The sequence below is a fragment of the Thunnus maccoyii genome, chromosome 17 (genome assembly GCF_910596095.1).
Source record: "Thunnus maccoyii chromosome 17, fThuMac1.1, whole genome shotgun sequence".
NCBI lineage: Eukaryota > Metazoa > Chordata > Actinopteri > Scombriformes > Scombridae > Thunnus > Thunnus maccoyii.
This window is the reverse complement of record NC_056549.1, coordinates 12839886-12857893: the sequence shown is the minus strand read 5'-3', so window position 1 is coordinate 12857893 and position 18008 is coordinate 12839886. Positions and strand designations below refer to the sequence as shown.

The following is an 18008-nucleotide window of genomic DNA, read 5'->3' as shown; positions in this document are numbered from 1 at the left end:
CAGGCCAGACTGCACTTCCATATACACACAAACTGCTACGGTCTATACCATCTGCGTGCTAACTGTCAAATCTCTCCCTGCAGACGCGAATGTTCGACGAGGAGGCAAAGGACAGCCGCAGCGCATCTCTCAGTGCAGCTGGTGCGTCATTCTCAGGCGCCGGCTCCGGGTTCGGAGAGAGCTACAGCCTTTCCAACCCATCCATCCATGCAGGTGAAGACATTCCTCAGCCCACCATCTTCAACGGGAAACTCAAGGGTTACCAACTCAAAGGCATGAACTGGCTGGCCAACCTCTATGAACAGGTACCAGTGTCCATCTCTGAAATTAGGGGTCCATCTGGCTTCCCATGGGGAATTTAAAAAAAATCTGAAATCCTTAATGTTTCTCTTAGTTGTTGCATGTTTATATATAAAAGTTCCACTTATTTTGTGGCTAGAGGTTTAAGAGAGAATTCAGTAATATTAATATTACGGTATTACAATAACCTGGAGTTCCTTTTAGTTTCTACAGTTACTTCAGGGTGTTTTTTTTGGCATTCAAGTGATTCCACATTACATATAATGTGAACATTGACTGATTTATTCTCTCCTTGTTTCTCTCTCTTTTCTGTAGGGAATCAATGGAATCCTGGCAGATGAGATGGGACTTGGGAAGACAGTCCAGAGTATCGCCCTGTTGGCCCACCTAGCAGAGGTGAGAGAAAGAGCACCGGGCCAAAGGGTTTCACTTCCAAAAAGCTCTGTGGAATGTCCAATTGTTTTTGCTGTTGTTTCTAACGAACGAAAACATCTAAACTCCAGATTCTTTGTGCACCTGCATCCTTTAAAATAGTCCCTAGTTCATGTTTTTTTGCAGGTGTTGGAATAATTCACTGAATGAGTCATTTGACTTATTTCATTGTTGTGAATAGTTGATTCGTCGGCTCTTTAGATCTCTCGCTCTCATCGCTCCGAAGGGAGAAAAAGTTGAATTCAGGGGAAATGGGAGCTTTTCAGTGTTGAAGTATCGCTGACAGGAAGATGCATGCTGTGTTCCTCCAGGGCTTCCTGTTATTGGGTGCTCACACAAAGACCACCTGTTGCGGTGCCTGACGATGTGTTCTCTTTTTCTGTCTCCCTGTGCAGAGAGACAACATCTGGGGTCCATTTTTGATCATCTCTCCTGCATCCACGCTCAACAACTGGCACCAGGAGTTCACCCGCTTTGTGCCCAAATTCAAGGTGAGGATCCATGACGCCGCTGAGTGAGCACGCCAGTGGAAACACCTGCGAAAAACATGTCTGCAGGAATACTAGCATCCTCATTTCTACTGTTCTCTGTAGTCTGTTTCACTCCTCTAATGAACCCAGTTGACAAACATCTGAGAGCAAGCACACTCTGGATAAAGTGTCCAGAGATGCAAACATTTCTAGAACTGCTCATTAGAGGGCAGTATTGCATTAGGACGTTTGTAGCATTGCCTGTTTTAGAGGCTTTGAAAAAATCTTTTTGCAGGCTGTGTGCATTCTTTTAAGCTAAAGACCATTTATCAAACACATCAACTACGCCTACGTGCACACAAATACGCACACACGCACTATAATATGCATAACTTCTTGTTGTGCTCAATGCTCAAGTATGCCCACTTTCTGAAAAAAAATTTATTCCAGTCTGTTTTGCTAATGAGGTGTGAAAAGACCTTATTATACAATTTTAAGATAAGTTTCCTGCACATTCAAAGCAAGACTGACTGAAAACAATGAAATACCAGCTTGTGATGAGCGATGTAATGATGTGTAAATCTTTTCACATCACACTCTACATCAACAGCTTAAGAACTGAAGCAGTGATTCATACGTGATACTATGCCTAAATATTTCCTCTGGGAACATCAGTGGTAGCTCTGCGTGAATGTAAGCAATTTGGAGGAGCTTAGTGTAGATTAGGGGAAATAGATTCACACAAGTGGTCATATCGATATTACTGATTTTCTTGATAGAGCCACTTTTTTCTCCTTGTTTTTAACTTTACTGTTTTGTCCATCAGGTGTTGCCATACTGGGGAAACCCTCATGATCGCAAAGTGATTCGGAAATTTTGGAGCCAGGTAAGGAAGAGATGACGACAAAGCTGAGGATACATTGGCATGAAAATACAGCAGTGTGTTGTTTATTCAGTCAATGTTGTACTCAGTTCTGTTCCTCTTCCGGTCTGTAACTCTTTCTCTCCCGCCGTTTGTCTACGCATGTTTAGAAAACCCTTTACACTCAAAATGCACCATTCCATGTGGTGATCACAAGCTACCAGCTAGTGGTCCAGGATGTCAAGTACTTCCAGAGGGTCAAGTGGCAGTACATGGTTCTGGATGAGGCCCAGGCACTGAAAAGCAGCACCAGGTAAAGTATTAACAGGGTGGCTGTTTCATTATGTAGTTCTGTATTCCCAAACACATTGCAGGGGTCCTGTGTGTTAAAATGTTGATACACAATACTTGACAATACTTGCTAATCATGCTGATACTTTTTCAGAGTGTAGACAACCTTAGTTTTGTTTTTCGCATGTATCAGCACCCTCACTATGAATGGACTCTAATCTATTTATTTTCTAATTTTTCCAAAGTTTTGTAGATTGATAATTGCATTTTTCCTACTGCCAATTCACCATTACTAGTTTCAGCAGATAAACAAACCATTGACAAGACTTTTCTTAATTGATTGACGAAAAACAGAGTAATCACAATTAGTTTTCAAGTCTTTGAAAGTTGATATCTATACTGTAGTGCTAACATGAACAGATCATCTTAGCTGCTGGGAGGTTAGAAAAACAAGTTCATTTTAAATGTGTTTGGTAAATTATGATGTAATATGTAATTGCCATCAGAAATGTTAAAGGACCAGTATGTAGGATTTAGTGGCATCTAGTGGTGAGGTTGCATATTGCAACCAAATGAAAACAGCTCGCCTCAACCCCTCTTCCAAGCGTTTAGGAGAACCAACTGTGGCTGTAAAACTCGCTGAACACGTGAAAGGCCCTCTCTAGATCCAGTGTTTGGTTTGTCTGTTCCGGGCTACTTTAGAAACATGGCGGTGCAACATGGTGGGCTCCGTGGAAGAGGACCCACTCGCCATGTAGATATAAAGGGCTCATTTTATCATTATTTTCAGGTGATTATCCACTAATTAAAACATACTTGTTAATATTATATTCCATTTCTGCCAAGTCCGTTCCCCTAGATGCCACTAAATTCTACACACTGCGCCTTTAAGTGCGCCGAATTTGTAACTGATTTTATACAGGCAGAACAGAGAAACTGTTCTTTGAAACATTTTGGAAATCAACAAAAAGTGGAAAACTGTGGGAAAATATAGTTGTTCATCTGTCCAACAATATAAGAATGCCTCATTTCATGGACGCTGGCCAAAATGTACAAATCTGGTCACGTAATGTTTTCAAAAACTTGGTATCTTGAAATTAATCATTGGCATGATTACAGTTAGGTAAGTATTAAATACAAATAATAAACTCATATAGTTTTTACACTTGATCTCCAGTCATTTCCCGTCATGTTTTTAGTGTTCGGTGGAAAATCCTCCTGCAGTTCCAGTGTCGAAACAGACTGCTGCTCACTGGGACGCCCATTCAGAACACGATGGCTGAGGTGAGGTGTGTGTGCATGCGTGCGTGCATGTGTGTGCGTGTGCGTGTGTGCATGCGCAATTGTACGTGTATGTACATAATAGTATGTGCAAGAACCGAACCGTTGACGACTATATGTTATTACTGTCTCTCAGCTCTGGGCCCTGCTCCACTTCATCATGCCTACATTGTTTGATTCCCATGAAGAGTTTAACGAGTGGTTCTCCAAGGACATTGAGAGCCATGCTGAAAACAAGTCTGCCATCGACGAGAGTGAGTACAACTCTTAGGTCTTGAGGAAAAAATGCACCACTCAGCTACGTTTTTTTCCTACTTTTCCAGCCAACAACATATGTTTTTTAGCTCATTTGGAAGGAAATTATATCATTTATGTGCCAACATTGACCTTTTATTCCTGCTCACTGTTGCATGTGATGTGTTTTGTAGCTAAACACAATTGTTTAATGTTTGTGTTTCAGATCAACTTTCCAGACTGCATATGATCCTTAAGCCTTTCATGCTGCGAAGGATAAAGAAGGATGTGGAAAATGAGCTCTCGGACAAGGTACAAGCGAGAACATTTTACTTATTATTAATACTTTTTGTAGTTGCGCAAACCAAGTTTCTTGTCCAGGACTGGATTGCAGTAGCTGTTCGTATATACATCACTAAGTTTGTGCGTAAAGTCCTTCCTAAGTTCTTAGTAACTACTAGCTAGTTTCAATCTACTGATTTACTATATCAGGTTGAAATGTCTAAGCTAGACATTTCTTAAAGACTTAAGTAACGTGTAAATCTGTTGCCAGGAAACATCTGTAGCACTGTCCAATAACAAGCAACCCACTATGTAAACAGGAAGTCACTGTAGCATCACAAGCTATAAAACAACATCCAAAAATAACAGTTTTAGGGGCTAAAGGATCAAATAAACTTAACTGCTAATCTTTTGGGAATGTGGCTCGACTTTAATTTAGTTTAATTTAATTTTAATTTCCATCTGCATACCTGGAGAAATATATGTGTTAGAGTAAGTAGTATTCATACAGTTTACAGTGGGAGGGAAATATCCACTTCTGCTGAGCTAATGGTCGTTATTTCATCATTCAATCTAACGTTATCAGCATAAACTTTTGTAATTCGAGGTTTAGTATGATTTTTCTGTGAAATGTAAAGTGTCAAGTCAGATATGTTGACCATATTCCATATTACCTCTTTTATTCTTCAATTTATCATATCAGCAAGCTAACGTGAGCTTTGTTGGTCGGTTCACTCAGCTAGCTAACACAACAGATCCAACATACCAACTAATTTCTATACAAGAAGTAGTTTGTGTGGTACAACGGTTTTAATTTAGTGATTCGTAAATCTTTACATAGTAAGAACTTTGTTATAACAAGGCTAAGTTTGAATTTACGAACAACTGTTGCAACTGGCTCCAGAGCAGCACATTTACATGGAACAAGATTTGAAATAGAAGTAATAGCAATCGTCAATTTCCAAATGAAATTTTCCAAAAGACAGATATATATATTTATATACAGTATATATACTTTTTTTGTAATTTGAGGGAAAGGTTCCCCAGAGTATGTCTTCAAACAGGGAAATTCCATTAGTTAGTGTGTACACATTAGAAATGAATTATATTGGGTGTTCAAAAAAGGGAAAACTACATGTAAAAAAAAAAAGCCTGTATCAGCTCATGTACTGTACTAAAAATGCAATATCGTATTTTATCATTATTATATAGCTGTACTTCTTTCCTTTTCTGGTTAAACCTGCACCCTTCCTCCATCTGTCTCCCAGCTCACTGACACCTTAAGTGTTGTAATAAGCCTGTGAGTGATGCTTGTGCTGGCAGATCCTCTTGACAGATGTTGGACTCAGGGTCTCTTGCTGTCACACCCGGTGCACACATACTCACTCATACGCTGTGGGAGTCTCGAAACACAGTCAGAGTCAGAGGAATGGCAGAGTTCACCACTCCCCCACATCTGTCTTTTTCACTTTCCTAGTTCGTACCCACATGCAGTTCTGCCAGCCCACTTCCTTCTCTTCTTTTCTCTTGTTTTGTCAGCATACTGAAAGCCAATAGTGACTGGTGAAGTTCACTCATGGTTCATGGTCGGATTTTATGGTTTGTTGTTGTTGCAGTTTCACTGCTTTCATCAAAGCATGACACTAGATAGAAACCACAGATTTGAATGTATGTTTAAAGAGTATTGGGTATGAAGCCTGCACCCATAAATTCATGCTCATTTTTGGTCCCATAGCCCATGTGTAAACACTATGTGTTCTAAAGGAGGCATACCATCATAGTAAAGCTAAATTGAGAATCTAAATATTTTTGTTCTCACTGTTGGCTCATGTTATGTATGTCAACTTTTTTATATAGTGTTATCAACTATTTTATATAGTGTATATTTGTTTTTTATTTTAATTTAATGTTCAATCTTTGAGCCCTAAACTTCATTTTAAAATAAATTAAACAATTTACTATATCATTAGCCCACTGAAATGTTTTTGTTTAAATTCTAATAATTCTGTTTGGAAGAAATGAAAAAGTAAAAATTTGTAGAGATCTGAACTCCAGCTGCACATACATGAACCTCACTGTAAATCTGTTCTTTTTTTCATATTTACCCAGCCAAGAGAAGCAAGATGATGGTTTCGGTGGAGTTTTTATTAGCACAGATTTATACACACTCGCTGTTCTCTCCCTCCGCAGATCGAGATCCTGACCTACTGCCAGCTGACCTCCCGGCAGAGGTTGCTCTACCAGGCTCTTAGGAACAAGATCTCTATTGAGGATCTGCTGCAGTCCTCCATGGGAACAGCCCAGCAGTCTCACAGCACCACTTCCTCCCTCATGAACCTGGTCATGCAGTTCAGGAAGGTAGGATCTGCTGCTTAAGCTGAATTCTACCTTCGGTTTCTAGCGCAAAAAATAGAATGAAATACAACTAGAAGAAGACGGTGTTTTTTAGTTTTGTTAATTCTGTCAATACATTTACACTGCATTTTATTGATAAGAAGAAAAATCAAGATGTTTGATTAGACAGTCCTATAGCAAACATTAACATGAGTTGGTTTCTTTGCATATTTCCTAACTACACTGTCTGCGTGTAGGTGTGTAATCACCCCGACTTGTTTGAGCGCCAGGAGACGCGCTCTCCTTTCCACATGTCCCTCAAGCCCTACATCATGTCTAAGTTCCTCTACCGTCACGGCCTCATCCACGCACACAACCAGGCCAAGAACAAGTAAGTCGTACCACACAGATACAGTATCTACACCAGCACAACAGTAGCTACAAGTATTGTTTTAAACATGTGAAATTACCTTTCTTCCCAGCAAATCTTTCCTTTTGTGGGGATCAGATGATCTTTTGCTCTGTTTCACTCGCACATGTTCAGTGGTTTAACTCAATCTCTCTCCACAGATTACTTCAAGTGCTGTTGTCTCCCTTCTCTCCAAACCACATCCAGCAGTCTCTGTTTCATAGGAAAGGTTAGCACATATCAAGCTATTACACAAAGAGCTTGAGATAATGTTTTTCATTTGACATTCAAACCTCAGTTTCACCCCAGTTTCTCTCTTCGTACTTCAATGTTTCCATCATTCTTCCTGTCTGATATTTTGTTTTTCTTTCTGCTTCGGTTTATTCTCACATTCTTCATTCTGATATTCTGTTTTTTTGTTCCAGGTGATGACAAAGGAAGCTGTTTCTCCTTCCTGCGCTTCATCGATGTCTCACCAGCCGAGATGTCCAATCTCATGCTACAAGGCACCTTAGTCAGGTGGGCTTCATTCTCAGATCTGTTACTCTCTTTGTTTCCGTTCCAAAGAAGTGAGACACTGAATGTTCAACAGCTATTGAGGTGCTATACTGTAGTTGAATCTGTACTCTGTTCTCCCTGTAGAGAAGGGGAAGTTTAATAATTAATAAAAGCCAAGTTTACACAGTAATTCTGATCATAGCAGAAATCTTTATGAAGTATTCATAACGATCCGTTTTTCCTCTCCCTTCCCTTTCACAGATGGTTAGCCCTTTTTCTTTCCCTGAAAGCTGCATACCGGCTCCACTGTCAACGCCTGTTTGGCCTTGAAGAAGAAGGGCAAGAGGAAGCCAGGGAAGAGAAGGGAGACAGCGGGAAGTTACAGCCCAGGAGTAAATGTCTGTCTCACAAAGACCTGATCCTGTGGCTGAACAGGCCTACCGCCTTCCCCAACACACACACCAGCCCTGTCCTACAGGTAAGGAAGATGTGAGCACACACACACACACACACAGACTAAGATATACAGTACGAGCAAGAGGCTCTTGAGTAGCCATCTGCAGTACTTGTGGGCGTGCAACAGACAGTAATGGTGAAACTCCAGTAGGGAGGCATGTGCTGCTGACGATGCTGAAATCGTCCCCAGAGCATCAGTCAGTGTTTGACCACACAGCGTGCTCTCTGCCCCAGGTTTCCTCACCCTCCTACGGGATCCGATGTGGAACTTAATCCCCCCCGTAGCCCTGTGACCCAGAAACACTGTCTGACTACCTCCCTCTGTTTGTCGGTCCATGCAGACCGCCATCCATCTCCACTTTACTGTAGAGGAAAGTTCTGGGAGGATATACTATCGTTTAACATATTTTAAAGATAAGTTTCAAGACTTTTTGTTTATCAGAACAGCTACGCTTCTGTTTCTACAAATTTTGTCAAGTCACACCAACTCTGTCACATCAATATGGAACCCCCCCTCTTGCTTTTATTTATTAAAATTCTAGGTCTCATTTTTAGAAAAAAAAATCTTGCATGCCCAGTGAAGCATAATCCTCAAAGGCAGCCATTCAAATCACACAGTTTTTGGCCACTGGGCTTTCAGCACTTTATAGGCTGTAATGCTGTAAGGACTGCTGGTTCACAGTTGGTGTGGATTAGATGAACAGAGGCTTTCGGTAGCACTTCTCCCTTCTGGCTTTTTGTGAAATACTGAGTGGTACATTTTTATTAATATATTTTTTTGGTCCATCAACCATTTTTTCCCAGCTTAGAAGTGTGTGTTGTCTGTGAAGTTATGTATCTCAGCGGGTAAATGTAGCAGCGCTCAGTTCTTTCTAACTGAACTCAAATGCTTTCATATGTGCAGGATTCTGCAGCTCAGACTCATAGGGTTACATTAAGAGAGCACATACAGTATTTCCTCTTATTATTGTATTATTTGGCAAAATAGAAACCTAATTGTTAATGGGGGAGACACAATACAAAGCAAAAATATGCCTGTTCAAATATGCAGTCCAGCCGGGGGAAGAAAATGGAACAGCTGCAGCCTGATGATACTCTAGTGCTGCAAGAGTGTTTTAGTCATTCTACTCAGATCTTTCACCCAGTACCAATGGGCAATATATATCATTAGATATTATCATCAGATATCATCATCTTTCACCAGTTCTTAACTTAACTTGTTGGATGGAAAATACTTAGGATTAAATCTGCCATCAGGATAATTCCATCCTCCACTTCCTCTCCTGGCCTCATCACACTGAGTCAGGAAGTTGACTAGCGTGTTAGGTTCCCCCCTAGAGCGGCTTAAGGAACGAAAGAGCAGAAAAATATAAGAAGTTCAAGTATGAGACAGAAGGCGAGAGAAACTTACAGACACCTGGAGAGCTAATATGTGTGCTGTATGACCAGGCTGACCCCAGACTCCCACTTGAGCGTCTAGAAATTACTCACCCCCACAGTTTATGCCAACTTCTTTCAACTCTTCATTTTTCTTTTGAAGCTGTGTGTTGCTGGCACACAGCGCCTCTTCTCTCTGCTTGGCTCATCTCTTCTCTGGCTGGTGGTCGTGACAGTGTGGTCAGTATTGCTTTCAGCTTTCCCTCTGCCCCTGTTTTGAGGAATAGAGAGAACCAGGAAACGTTGTAAACCTCCTCAGCCTGTCTATCAGTCTATACATGTGTTAATTCCAGTATGAAACAAATCTAGAAATCATATGTTGTGGAATCTGAAATTTTGATGCATTTTAAGAAGATAATCGTTACTGTGTATGCTTTATATATGGGATGTATGCCATACAATATGTATGTCTCTTGTCTGAATTTTGTTTATTGTATCCTCTTATTTATCCATATCCATCCATTTATCCATTTCAGTGTTTTACTTTTTAAAATATTCTGATTCCACTGGTGCATTGCTGTTGTCAACGCCTATGTTACAGCCCATCAAATCCAATGATAGAAAGACATGAGTACCCGCTAATCGGTGGTGATGTCATTTTTTAACTCTGCCATGAGATGGCACTGTGTATCCACCATTTCTTTGGTGTCTCATATAGCACAGACACAGTTACAAAACGTCATGTTAATATTTTCCTTTACCACCTACCAGATCTTTGTACTTGCATTATTCATCAATATCTCATCAGTGATCAGTATCAGCATTTGATCTGCACTATATCTCGTCCAAAAGTTCTCGGCAGAAACGATCACATGATCAGAGATCCAGTTTATCCTGTGACATGCAGTGTTCAGATCCTATAAGCTCCAGTAATCATACATTTTACATAACATTTTAAGCATTTAGCTAAAATTTTACATAACATTTGAAGCATGCAGCCACTGAAATGTAAATATACAGAGCTGTTTATAAAAACCATGAGTGCTACACTCAGTACCTCTGTAGGTTTCAGTTTGTTTACCTCTTGTTTTTGCAGCAGGAGGTGTAACTCCGATTGTGTTGTTTTTGAAATAACAAGCAATTGAACGCATTTTACCACTCAGTTCTAATCACTGTGTTTGTGAAGTTTGGGCTTTATGAAACAACACAGTAATTATTTGGTGTGTGTGTGTGTGTGTTTGTGTGTGCTTCAGGATCTGGTTTTCACAGCCCTCAGACCCGGCATGATGGGACACACAGACGTGACGATCCACAGTAGAAGTTCTGCCACCTCCACACTGCGGCCCTGCCAGCCCACACTGCCACCCAAGTTCCTACTCACCGCCACACCCAGGGTATGTGTATGTGTATGTGTATGTGTATGTGTATGTGTATGTGTGTGTGTGTGTGTGTGTGTGTGTGTGTGTGTCAGTAGCAAGTGGTTCGAGCAAGGCAGTCTTGCAATTCCTCTGTGTGTTTGCGTGGAGAGTCTGTGTGTGTGTGTGTGTGTGTGTGTGTGTGTGTGTGTGTGTGTGTGTGTGTGTGTGTGTGTGTGCATGCAGTGGCTTGTGTAAGACAGACAAGCGTTTGGGTGGTCGTGGAAAGGGAAGAGAGGGAAGCTCTGTGCACATTGCCTTTGTAGGCTTGCAACAATGAGCAACTCTTATCTGTGTGTGTGTGTGTGTGTGTGTGTGTGTGTGTGTGTGTGTGTGTGTGTGTGTGTGTGTGTGGTTGGGGAGTGGGGGTGACTACAGTGGCTTCCAGCTGCATTTAAAACAAATAGAGCCTCAAAAAAAGGGCTTCTCGCTTCTCGAACAACTGGTTGTCCACCAGTTGTTCAGCTTCCTTTTGCCCTCCTCCTATATACACATAAACACACAGAACCTGCTGATTCAGTGAAACCAGCCCTCACGCAGAGACTCACTCTATCCACAGTATATAAATCTACATGGGGAAGTTGTCCATTTTTGTGCAGTTTTTAATAAATAGAATAAATGGCTCAAAAATGTATTACTTAATAAAAAAAAAACCCTTGTCAATGTATTTGTAACATGTTATCCTAAACTACTCCTCCACACAATATCATCTTTTGTTCCAAATGTAGAAAACCTTATCTTTCTTTTTCGGTTTCCTAGGTGACAGCAGTTCCCATGGAGCGTTATTGTGACGACCGCAGCGCCGAGTACGAGTGGCGGGTGACGCGCAGCGGAGGGGGTGCAGTCTTTAAACAGTGTTTCCTCTACGGCTCCCCTGATCTTGCCTCAGACTGGCGTGAGAGGGCCAATGCCTTCTACCCACAATGCCCTGGGGGTGTGATGGCCCTCTACCCTCGCCATGGATGGTCCTACATTCGGATACCTGGTAAGGGCGTGTGTGTGTGTTGTATTCCTGTTTGCTGTTGCTATACTTTGAATTCAGTTCACACCGTGGTTTATGTGTTTTTTTTTAGCTTTCCTTGTGGATTTTGTCGTCATAAATGGAAAATACATTTTCCTAAAAGCTACCGATTCGGTCACTGACGATGATGGTTCAGTATAATCAGTTAAGTTTAAAGATTCAGTATTAAAGATTTGTTCTTACATGTACTGACATGTACTAAGGGCCCGTGGGAGAATATACAGAGGCCAGACCAGGGTCAGAGGTGCAGAACCGGGCACATCGCCCTCTTCCACCTCTGTCTGTCTGCCAGGTAGAATCACAATCTAGTGGAACCGCTGAGAGGAAGGACTTCTGCAGGAGTTCACCTTCATACCAGAAATCTCTGTTTAAGGTGTGAATACGTGATTGTGTGTTTGTGGGCCTACGTGTGCTCGCAAGCGCTTTATCAGAAGAGCTCGGCTCGTTGAGTTAAGGGTCAGCTAAAGCAGAGTGGGAGCTGATTCGCTGCCAGGATTTAGCTGACTGATGGATGGCCAGGGTGAGAGAGGCCATTACAGTTTTACAGACAACACTTCCCTTCTCACTGACCCGCTCAGCCCCTCCACCTCTGATAAACTGTCTCTGTCATGGATTATGATGACTGCTCTTTTTTTGTTTTGTGTGACAAAAGAGGTTTCTTGGCACAGAAAATGAACCTGTGTGTGTGTGTGTGTATGCTTGTTGTTGATAAGCCTGCAGTGCATTAATGTTGCAGTTTTGAGCGCTTAAAAAGACACATTGTTAATTGATATTGTATTAACTACCCCCTCTTTTACTAAAACAATATCCTTAAACATAATATATAATTCTTTAAATCACATAGACACTCTCTCAAAGGCCGCCATATTGTACTCCTTGATTATTTTCTTCTACCCATCCGTGAATGCATGTGCTTGAGTGTGTTTGTGGAAAAGTGAGAAACAAAACAAGTATTTGTGTGTCTGTGTGAGAACAGTCTGAAAGCTCTTGTGAAGTTATACGGAGGCAGACAAAGCGAGGAAGTTTAGCTACTGCTCATTGTTCAAGTGCTTAGTTAGGTAACACTAATAGATGGTCCGTCTGTGTGTGTGTGTGTGTGTGTGTGTGTGTGTGTGTGTGTACACCAGCGAAGCCATTCAGGGAACTGCGCAGCGCTCACACGGGGCCCGAGGTGTCTCTCACCTCTCCCCACACACTCTCCCACGCTCGCCGGCATTGCCTTTCCTCGCACACAGACCGGGGGCAAGCTTGGACTCTGTCTCTCCCACTGACAGACGGGACCGTACACTGATCTGAAATCAGTATCTGGCTTCGGCCTCTCAGCCCGTCTGGTCTCCCACTTCTTTCTCAGCCTCGGTAGGAAGGAAGTGACCCAACACTCCGGCACCCGTCCTCCGCTGAACACATTGTTGCCACATCAAGGCCCAGATATGTACAGTAGCCCAGCTGAAGTTTCCCACCCTCCCTCTCCTCTGCGCTCCCAGCCCCACACCTTTAGAACAAATGGCAGAGCTGAATAACTGTTTGTTTTGAGCACCATGGCGTGAGTACGGCTGCCCACTGATATCGACAGAGGAATCTAATCAGAGGGCTTATTAGGAATCAGCCCATAGAGGAGGAAAAAACAATTGAGGCAGTAGCGTCTCAGGCCTAAGATTTTTTTAGTTGTTGATGTCATTGTGATGTTGAAGAATAGACATTTTTCATTCAAAATTTGCCATCTACCCTTTCCACATTAATAATATCAATATCGCTGATGATGTGGTTCCCATCACAAAAGAAAACTCATCCTCACGCTCCAGGGATCAGAGTGCAGGGTCAGCAACAATCAGAGAAAGCAAGATGCACGCTGGCTAGTATCAGAAAAGGAATTGACTGAGCCACAAGGACGCAGCAAGAGAAGAAGGTTTTGTCTATAATTAGGGAGACATTCCAGTCTTGTTTGTTCGCTAAATTGCCGCAGCTCTGTGGTCACCTCTCTGCCACTCTCCGGAAATTTCTCATAAAGCTACATTTTGGTCACTTTGTATTCAAAAATGGGAAAAGAATTTCATGCCGAGGGATTTTTGTGTCAGGTTAAAAATCAGTACGAAAAGAATAGTTTTGAACTCGCATGCCGGAGGATTATTTGTGGAACATTCCAGTGTGACATGGAAATAACCATCCTCGCTGTCTGTGTGGCCCCTGTGTTGCTCACAGTAATTAGAAGGAACCGTTCTGCAAAATGACGGCCTTCTCACTACAGCGCCGACTCTTGACTCTTTTTCTGGCTTTATTGTGAGTTGGGAACCCACTGCGGCAGGAGTGCCTATGTATGTGTGTGTGAATGTGTATGTGAGGAAACGGTGAAAAGATGTGACTAGGGGTAAAAGAATATGTATTTACATATGTGCGGTGTGCATCATGTTTCTTAATGACTGTATTTGAATGCGTGTGTGTGTGTCTGTGTATCAATCAGACTATAAGAGAAAGAGCCCAGTCTGGTCTGGCCCAACAGCCCACATAAGGCTGTGGGAAATGCAGTTCTGCCTTCCTGTCCCTTCAAAGAAACTCTGCTCTCCAGCAAAATGGCAGGAAGCTTCCCCCGGCCCTCTGATAGACAGGCACAAAACAACACAGACGGCCAACCTCACCACATCACCGTCTGACTCTGCCCCTCTCAATCTGCATTAAACTGGCACCGGTAACCGTCTGCGGAATTCAGCTTTTTTTTTTTGAGCAGAGAAAAAACAAAACATAGCATTCAGCCAAGTGTGTAAAGGGACGGAGATGTTTTGATTTCCTTGTCCAATTTATGGCTATTAATGTGTACAGAAGAAAGAACGCTTCACTGATGCTTAAGAAACTCAGAATCACAAAGTAGACTGAAGGGGGAGACATTAGCCACATGATTATGAGATCTTTGAACATGGAAGCCAAGTAATATCTAGCTCTCTATGTTCCTAGCCATCTAGCTTTCATCTGTGGTGTATGTCAAGTCATTGCTGGCCAAGGGTAACTAGCAGTAATCTATCTTAATGACAGAGTTCACAGTGGGCCGCGGTGATGTGGTGAGTTCCCCCCGCGAAACTCAAGAGTCCTCATCAGACTGTCTGTCTCTGCTCTTGTCTAACGACTCCTAGGGAATCAAGAGAAAGTGCTCTTCTTGCATGTTTGAGGGGAGACAGTGATGTATGTGCAAACATGTTCCATATATACACACAGTCCATCACTCACTCCTCGTTACACATAGTTACACAGACTTACACATAGTTACACGGGCTTTCGGATGATCTTGTCCAGAGCTCCGGAGTTGAGGATACTGTATTATGGATGCAGACAGATTTTGGGGCATCATCTGTAAAAACTCAGCAGGCCCTAACAAGAAGCTGAAATCTCCCCGTTTTCTGTCAGCTACCTCTCGCTCTCCAGCTTCCAAAACCTCCTGCTGGCATCTGGCTCTTAGCTATCCTGATGCTGTCGTGGCGAGGAAAATTAAGTTTAAGTCTGATTTTGTCAATACATGCAGGAGAAGCAAAGTAGTGTCAGGCTAATATTTCCATCATCAGCAGTGCTGAACAAGTGTTGCCCATTGACTTATTGATTGCACAGTGTAATGTATCATTATACAGTGAGGGGCCGGCGCTCGGTTCGATCGTTGAGTCGACCTGTTCTGTGGCCCCCCATCTGTCTCTCTTTCTCACATAACCATCCATCCATCTTCTTTCATCAGCTTTTGATTTTTTTTTTTTTCTCTACCAGTCTGCTATCTCGCTCTTCTTCATTCCCTTTCTGTTCGATCGCATCTGGCCCGCTTCCCTCCCCGTCGAGGGCGGCTCCGCTCTTGGCTTCAGCAGCAGAGAGGAAGGGGGACAGGACAGGACAGAAGATTGTAGTGGCGTATTAATGAAATTAGCGCCGTAGTTGGTTTGGGAGTATCAGGCGCCAGGCACCAGGGCTGGGCCGGGGTTAATTAGCTGGCAGCAGGCCTCTAATTGGGTCAGGACCGTGTCAGGCCCCTGGCTCTGGCCCTACAGGGATTGGATTACACCGTCAGGGGACAGACAGTAGGGGGGAGGGAGAAAAAGGGTGTGTGTGTGCACGGGGGAGCGGGAGGGAGAGTTTTGTAGTAGTGAAGGAGGGATGGATCGAGAGGGAGCTGGAGGGTGCGGTGGATGTGGGAGAGAGGGGGGGGGGGAGTGAGGAGGGACAGGGGAGTGTAGCCTAATCTGCCAGCAGGAGGTAAGGATAGGAGGAGATGGGGAGGGCTGGCTGGCTTGGTGAATACCGCTGTTAGACTGGATTGGTTTGAGGCAGGAGGGGGTGTTGCTGTGAAAGGGGGGCAGGGCAGGTGGTGAAGCTTGATATGTGTATCCATAGCAACGGTAGAGTGGTGTGACACCACATGGGATTTGCCTGTGTTTTGGGGTGTGGTCTTAACACAGTCCTTGTCCTCGTCAGTCCACAATTACAAAGTTGTTTTATATCCATTTCACCGTATTTTAATCTAAATTTCTATTTTGCATGTATGCCAGGAGGTTCCTTTTTGTATTGCCATCAGCTAGGTAATAGTAAAAGGATCTTGAAGGCCAGTTGATGTAAAGCGCCACATGAGTTAGATGTATAGACATATCCGTTTTAATCCTCTTAGCCTTTCATAACTCATGTTACATGCATGGTTACTGCATCCAGTTTGCTCATGTTTATGACCAGTGGTCATGCATTTCACTGCAGCCACATGTAGCTTATAATGTAAGCCATAAGTGTCATGTTGGAATGAGACAGACCACCAAAGCCCTCCCAAATCGCAATTATTCATTTTCTTGGCTCAGCTTTATAGGGTATGGCAGTGATATTTAGAAATAGGGATTTTCTGTATGCAGCACTAAATGTTTTGAACTCGGCCACCTCTCTCTGTAAGCCACATCGCTGGGCTTTAGGGAGTTTGGATATTTGCAGGGGTGGGAATTTTTTTTTTTTCCTCGCAATCTCGTCATTTCTGTTGGACATCTGTTTCCCCGCTTATCTTTGATTATTTAGCATCTATTTCGTACAGATAATGTCCCTGCCACTGAGCCTCAGCTATATTAGTGATCATATGGTGCCCTCAGCTAGAACACAAAGCAAAATATAATATCCAACTGCTTAATATGGGATTTTTCAGATTTACAGATTATACCTTTCAAGAATTAGTTTAAATAAATGCAACATTTAAGCCTGTTGGGCAGCAAAAAATCTTCAGATGGGGGCTTTAACCCATCTTCAAGCATGACATCGGAGTCTGGAGGCTTAAATATAATCTGCTAAACAGAAACAGATTGGTGGCAGAGGTTGAGCAATGTTGCCTTATATGAGCATCTGCAACTTTGCCAAGTGGTGGTTTGCATCTGGGTGGTTGGCAGTGTGGCCCGCAGCACTGGTTGGTGCCCTTGACTGAGCAGCGCCCTGGTTAGACTGGCACCTGCGGTGAGGAGGCCCCCGTCTGATCTAAACCACAACATCACCGCCGCCGCCACCGGGCTAATACTGCCTCACTGTAGCCGGAGCCACCACAGACCCCCTTCAATCTTCCGCTGTCCCCCTCTGTCTGGACCTTTTTTCTTTTCTGTCTGTGTCTAATCCTCTGCGTGTCTCACTCTCTCTTCCTTTTACTTTTCAATCCATCCACTTTCTCGACGCCACTGGCAATTAAAGGGATACAGTGTTTGTATGTCTGAGGGCTTCGGGTGCACTGGCCTGCTTCAGATTTAGTTCACTGTCTCTTGCTTTTAGTGTATCATCAATATCCTCTATTATCACCTTATGTATGTATTAGCCCAATTTATCTCAGTTATATTTCATAACTGGGACAGTAAAATAAGGAATGACAACAAAAGTGGAAAACACTGATATTCTTCCCACAATACAACAGTTGTCTGGAGGGGAAAATGAATCATAACTTCAAATTCAGAGCCCACCCTTGTCAAGATCTCGGCCTGTGTGTGATCAAGACCAAATGTATCTGGCAGGCTGACACCACTCCACAGTGACCTGTACGTGAGCTCTCCAAAACCTCCCCAGAGTGTTTCCTCTGTTCATCTGTTCTATTAGTTCCTCTTTAACACCTCGACAGGGCCTGACCTTGTTTGGGGGGCTATACTAGAGGGTCACAGGTCAGGGTTCAGCCTGAGTACACATTAGCATAAAATGCTACTGGTTTAAAAAGTCGAGAAGGATCCAGTTGGTTTTGTTGGATTATGGAGCGTATGGAGCGCTTCCAGAAATGATTTCATATCAGTGTTTTACAGATATCGTGGTAGGACACTGTTGTATGCATGTATTATTACAGCTTTAGTTTAAAGTTTCTGATCTTGTGTTTTGGATTATT

At 42.8% G+C, this 18008-nt stretch overlaps 1 protein-coding gene across 1 annotated transcript in view; it reads left to right on the top strand.

Moving 5' to 3' along the window:
* ino80 (INO80 complex ATPase subunit) overlaps positions 1-18008 on the top strand; it is a 35040-nt gene that overhangs the window by 3111 nt on the left and 13921 nt on the right. The window contains exons 11-25 of the mRNA XM_042390070.1: positions 84-305; positions 616-696; positions 1128-1223; positions 2029-2088; positions 2235-2377; positions 3555-3639; positions 3773-3890; positions 4097-4182; positions 6343-6510; positions 6744-6877; positions 7057-7124; positions 7321-7414; positions 7655-7871; positions 10480-10620; positions 11401-11626. Of these exons, the coding sequence (XP_042246004.1) occupies positions 84-305; positions 616-696; positions 1128-1223; positions 2029-2088; positions 2235-2377; positions 3555-3639; positions 3773-3890; positions 4097-4182; positions 6343-6510; positions 6744-6877; positions 7057-7124; positions 7321-7414; positions 7655-7871; positions 10480-10620; positions 11401-11626 (1939 nt within the window). The remainder of the gene's footprint in view (positions 1-83; positions 306-615; positions 697-1127; positions 1224-2028; positions 2089-2234; positions 2378-3554; positions 3640-3772; positions 3891-4096; positions 4183-6342; positions 6511-6743; positions 6878-7056; positions 7125-7320; positions 7415-7654; positions 7872-10479; positions 10621-11400; positions 11627-18008) is intronic.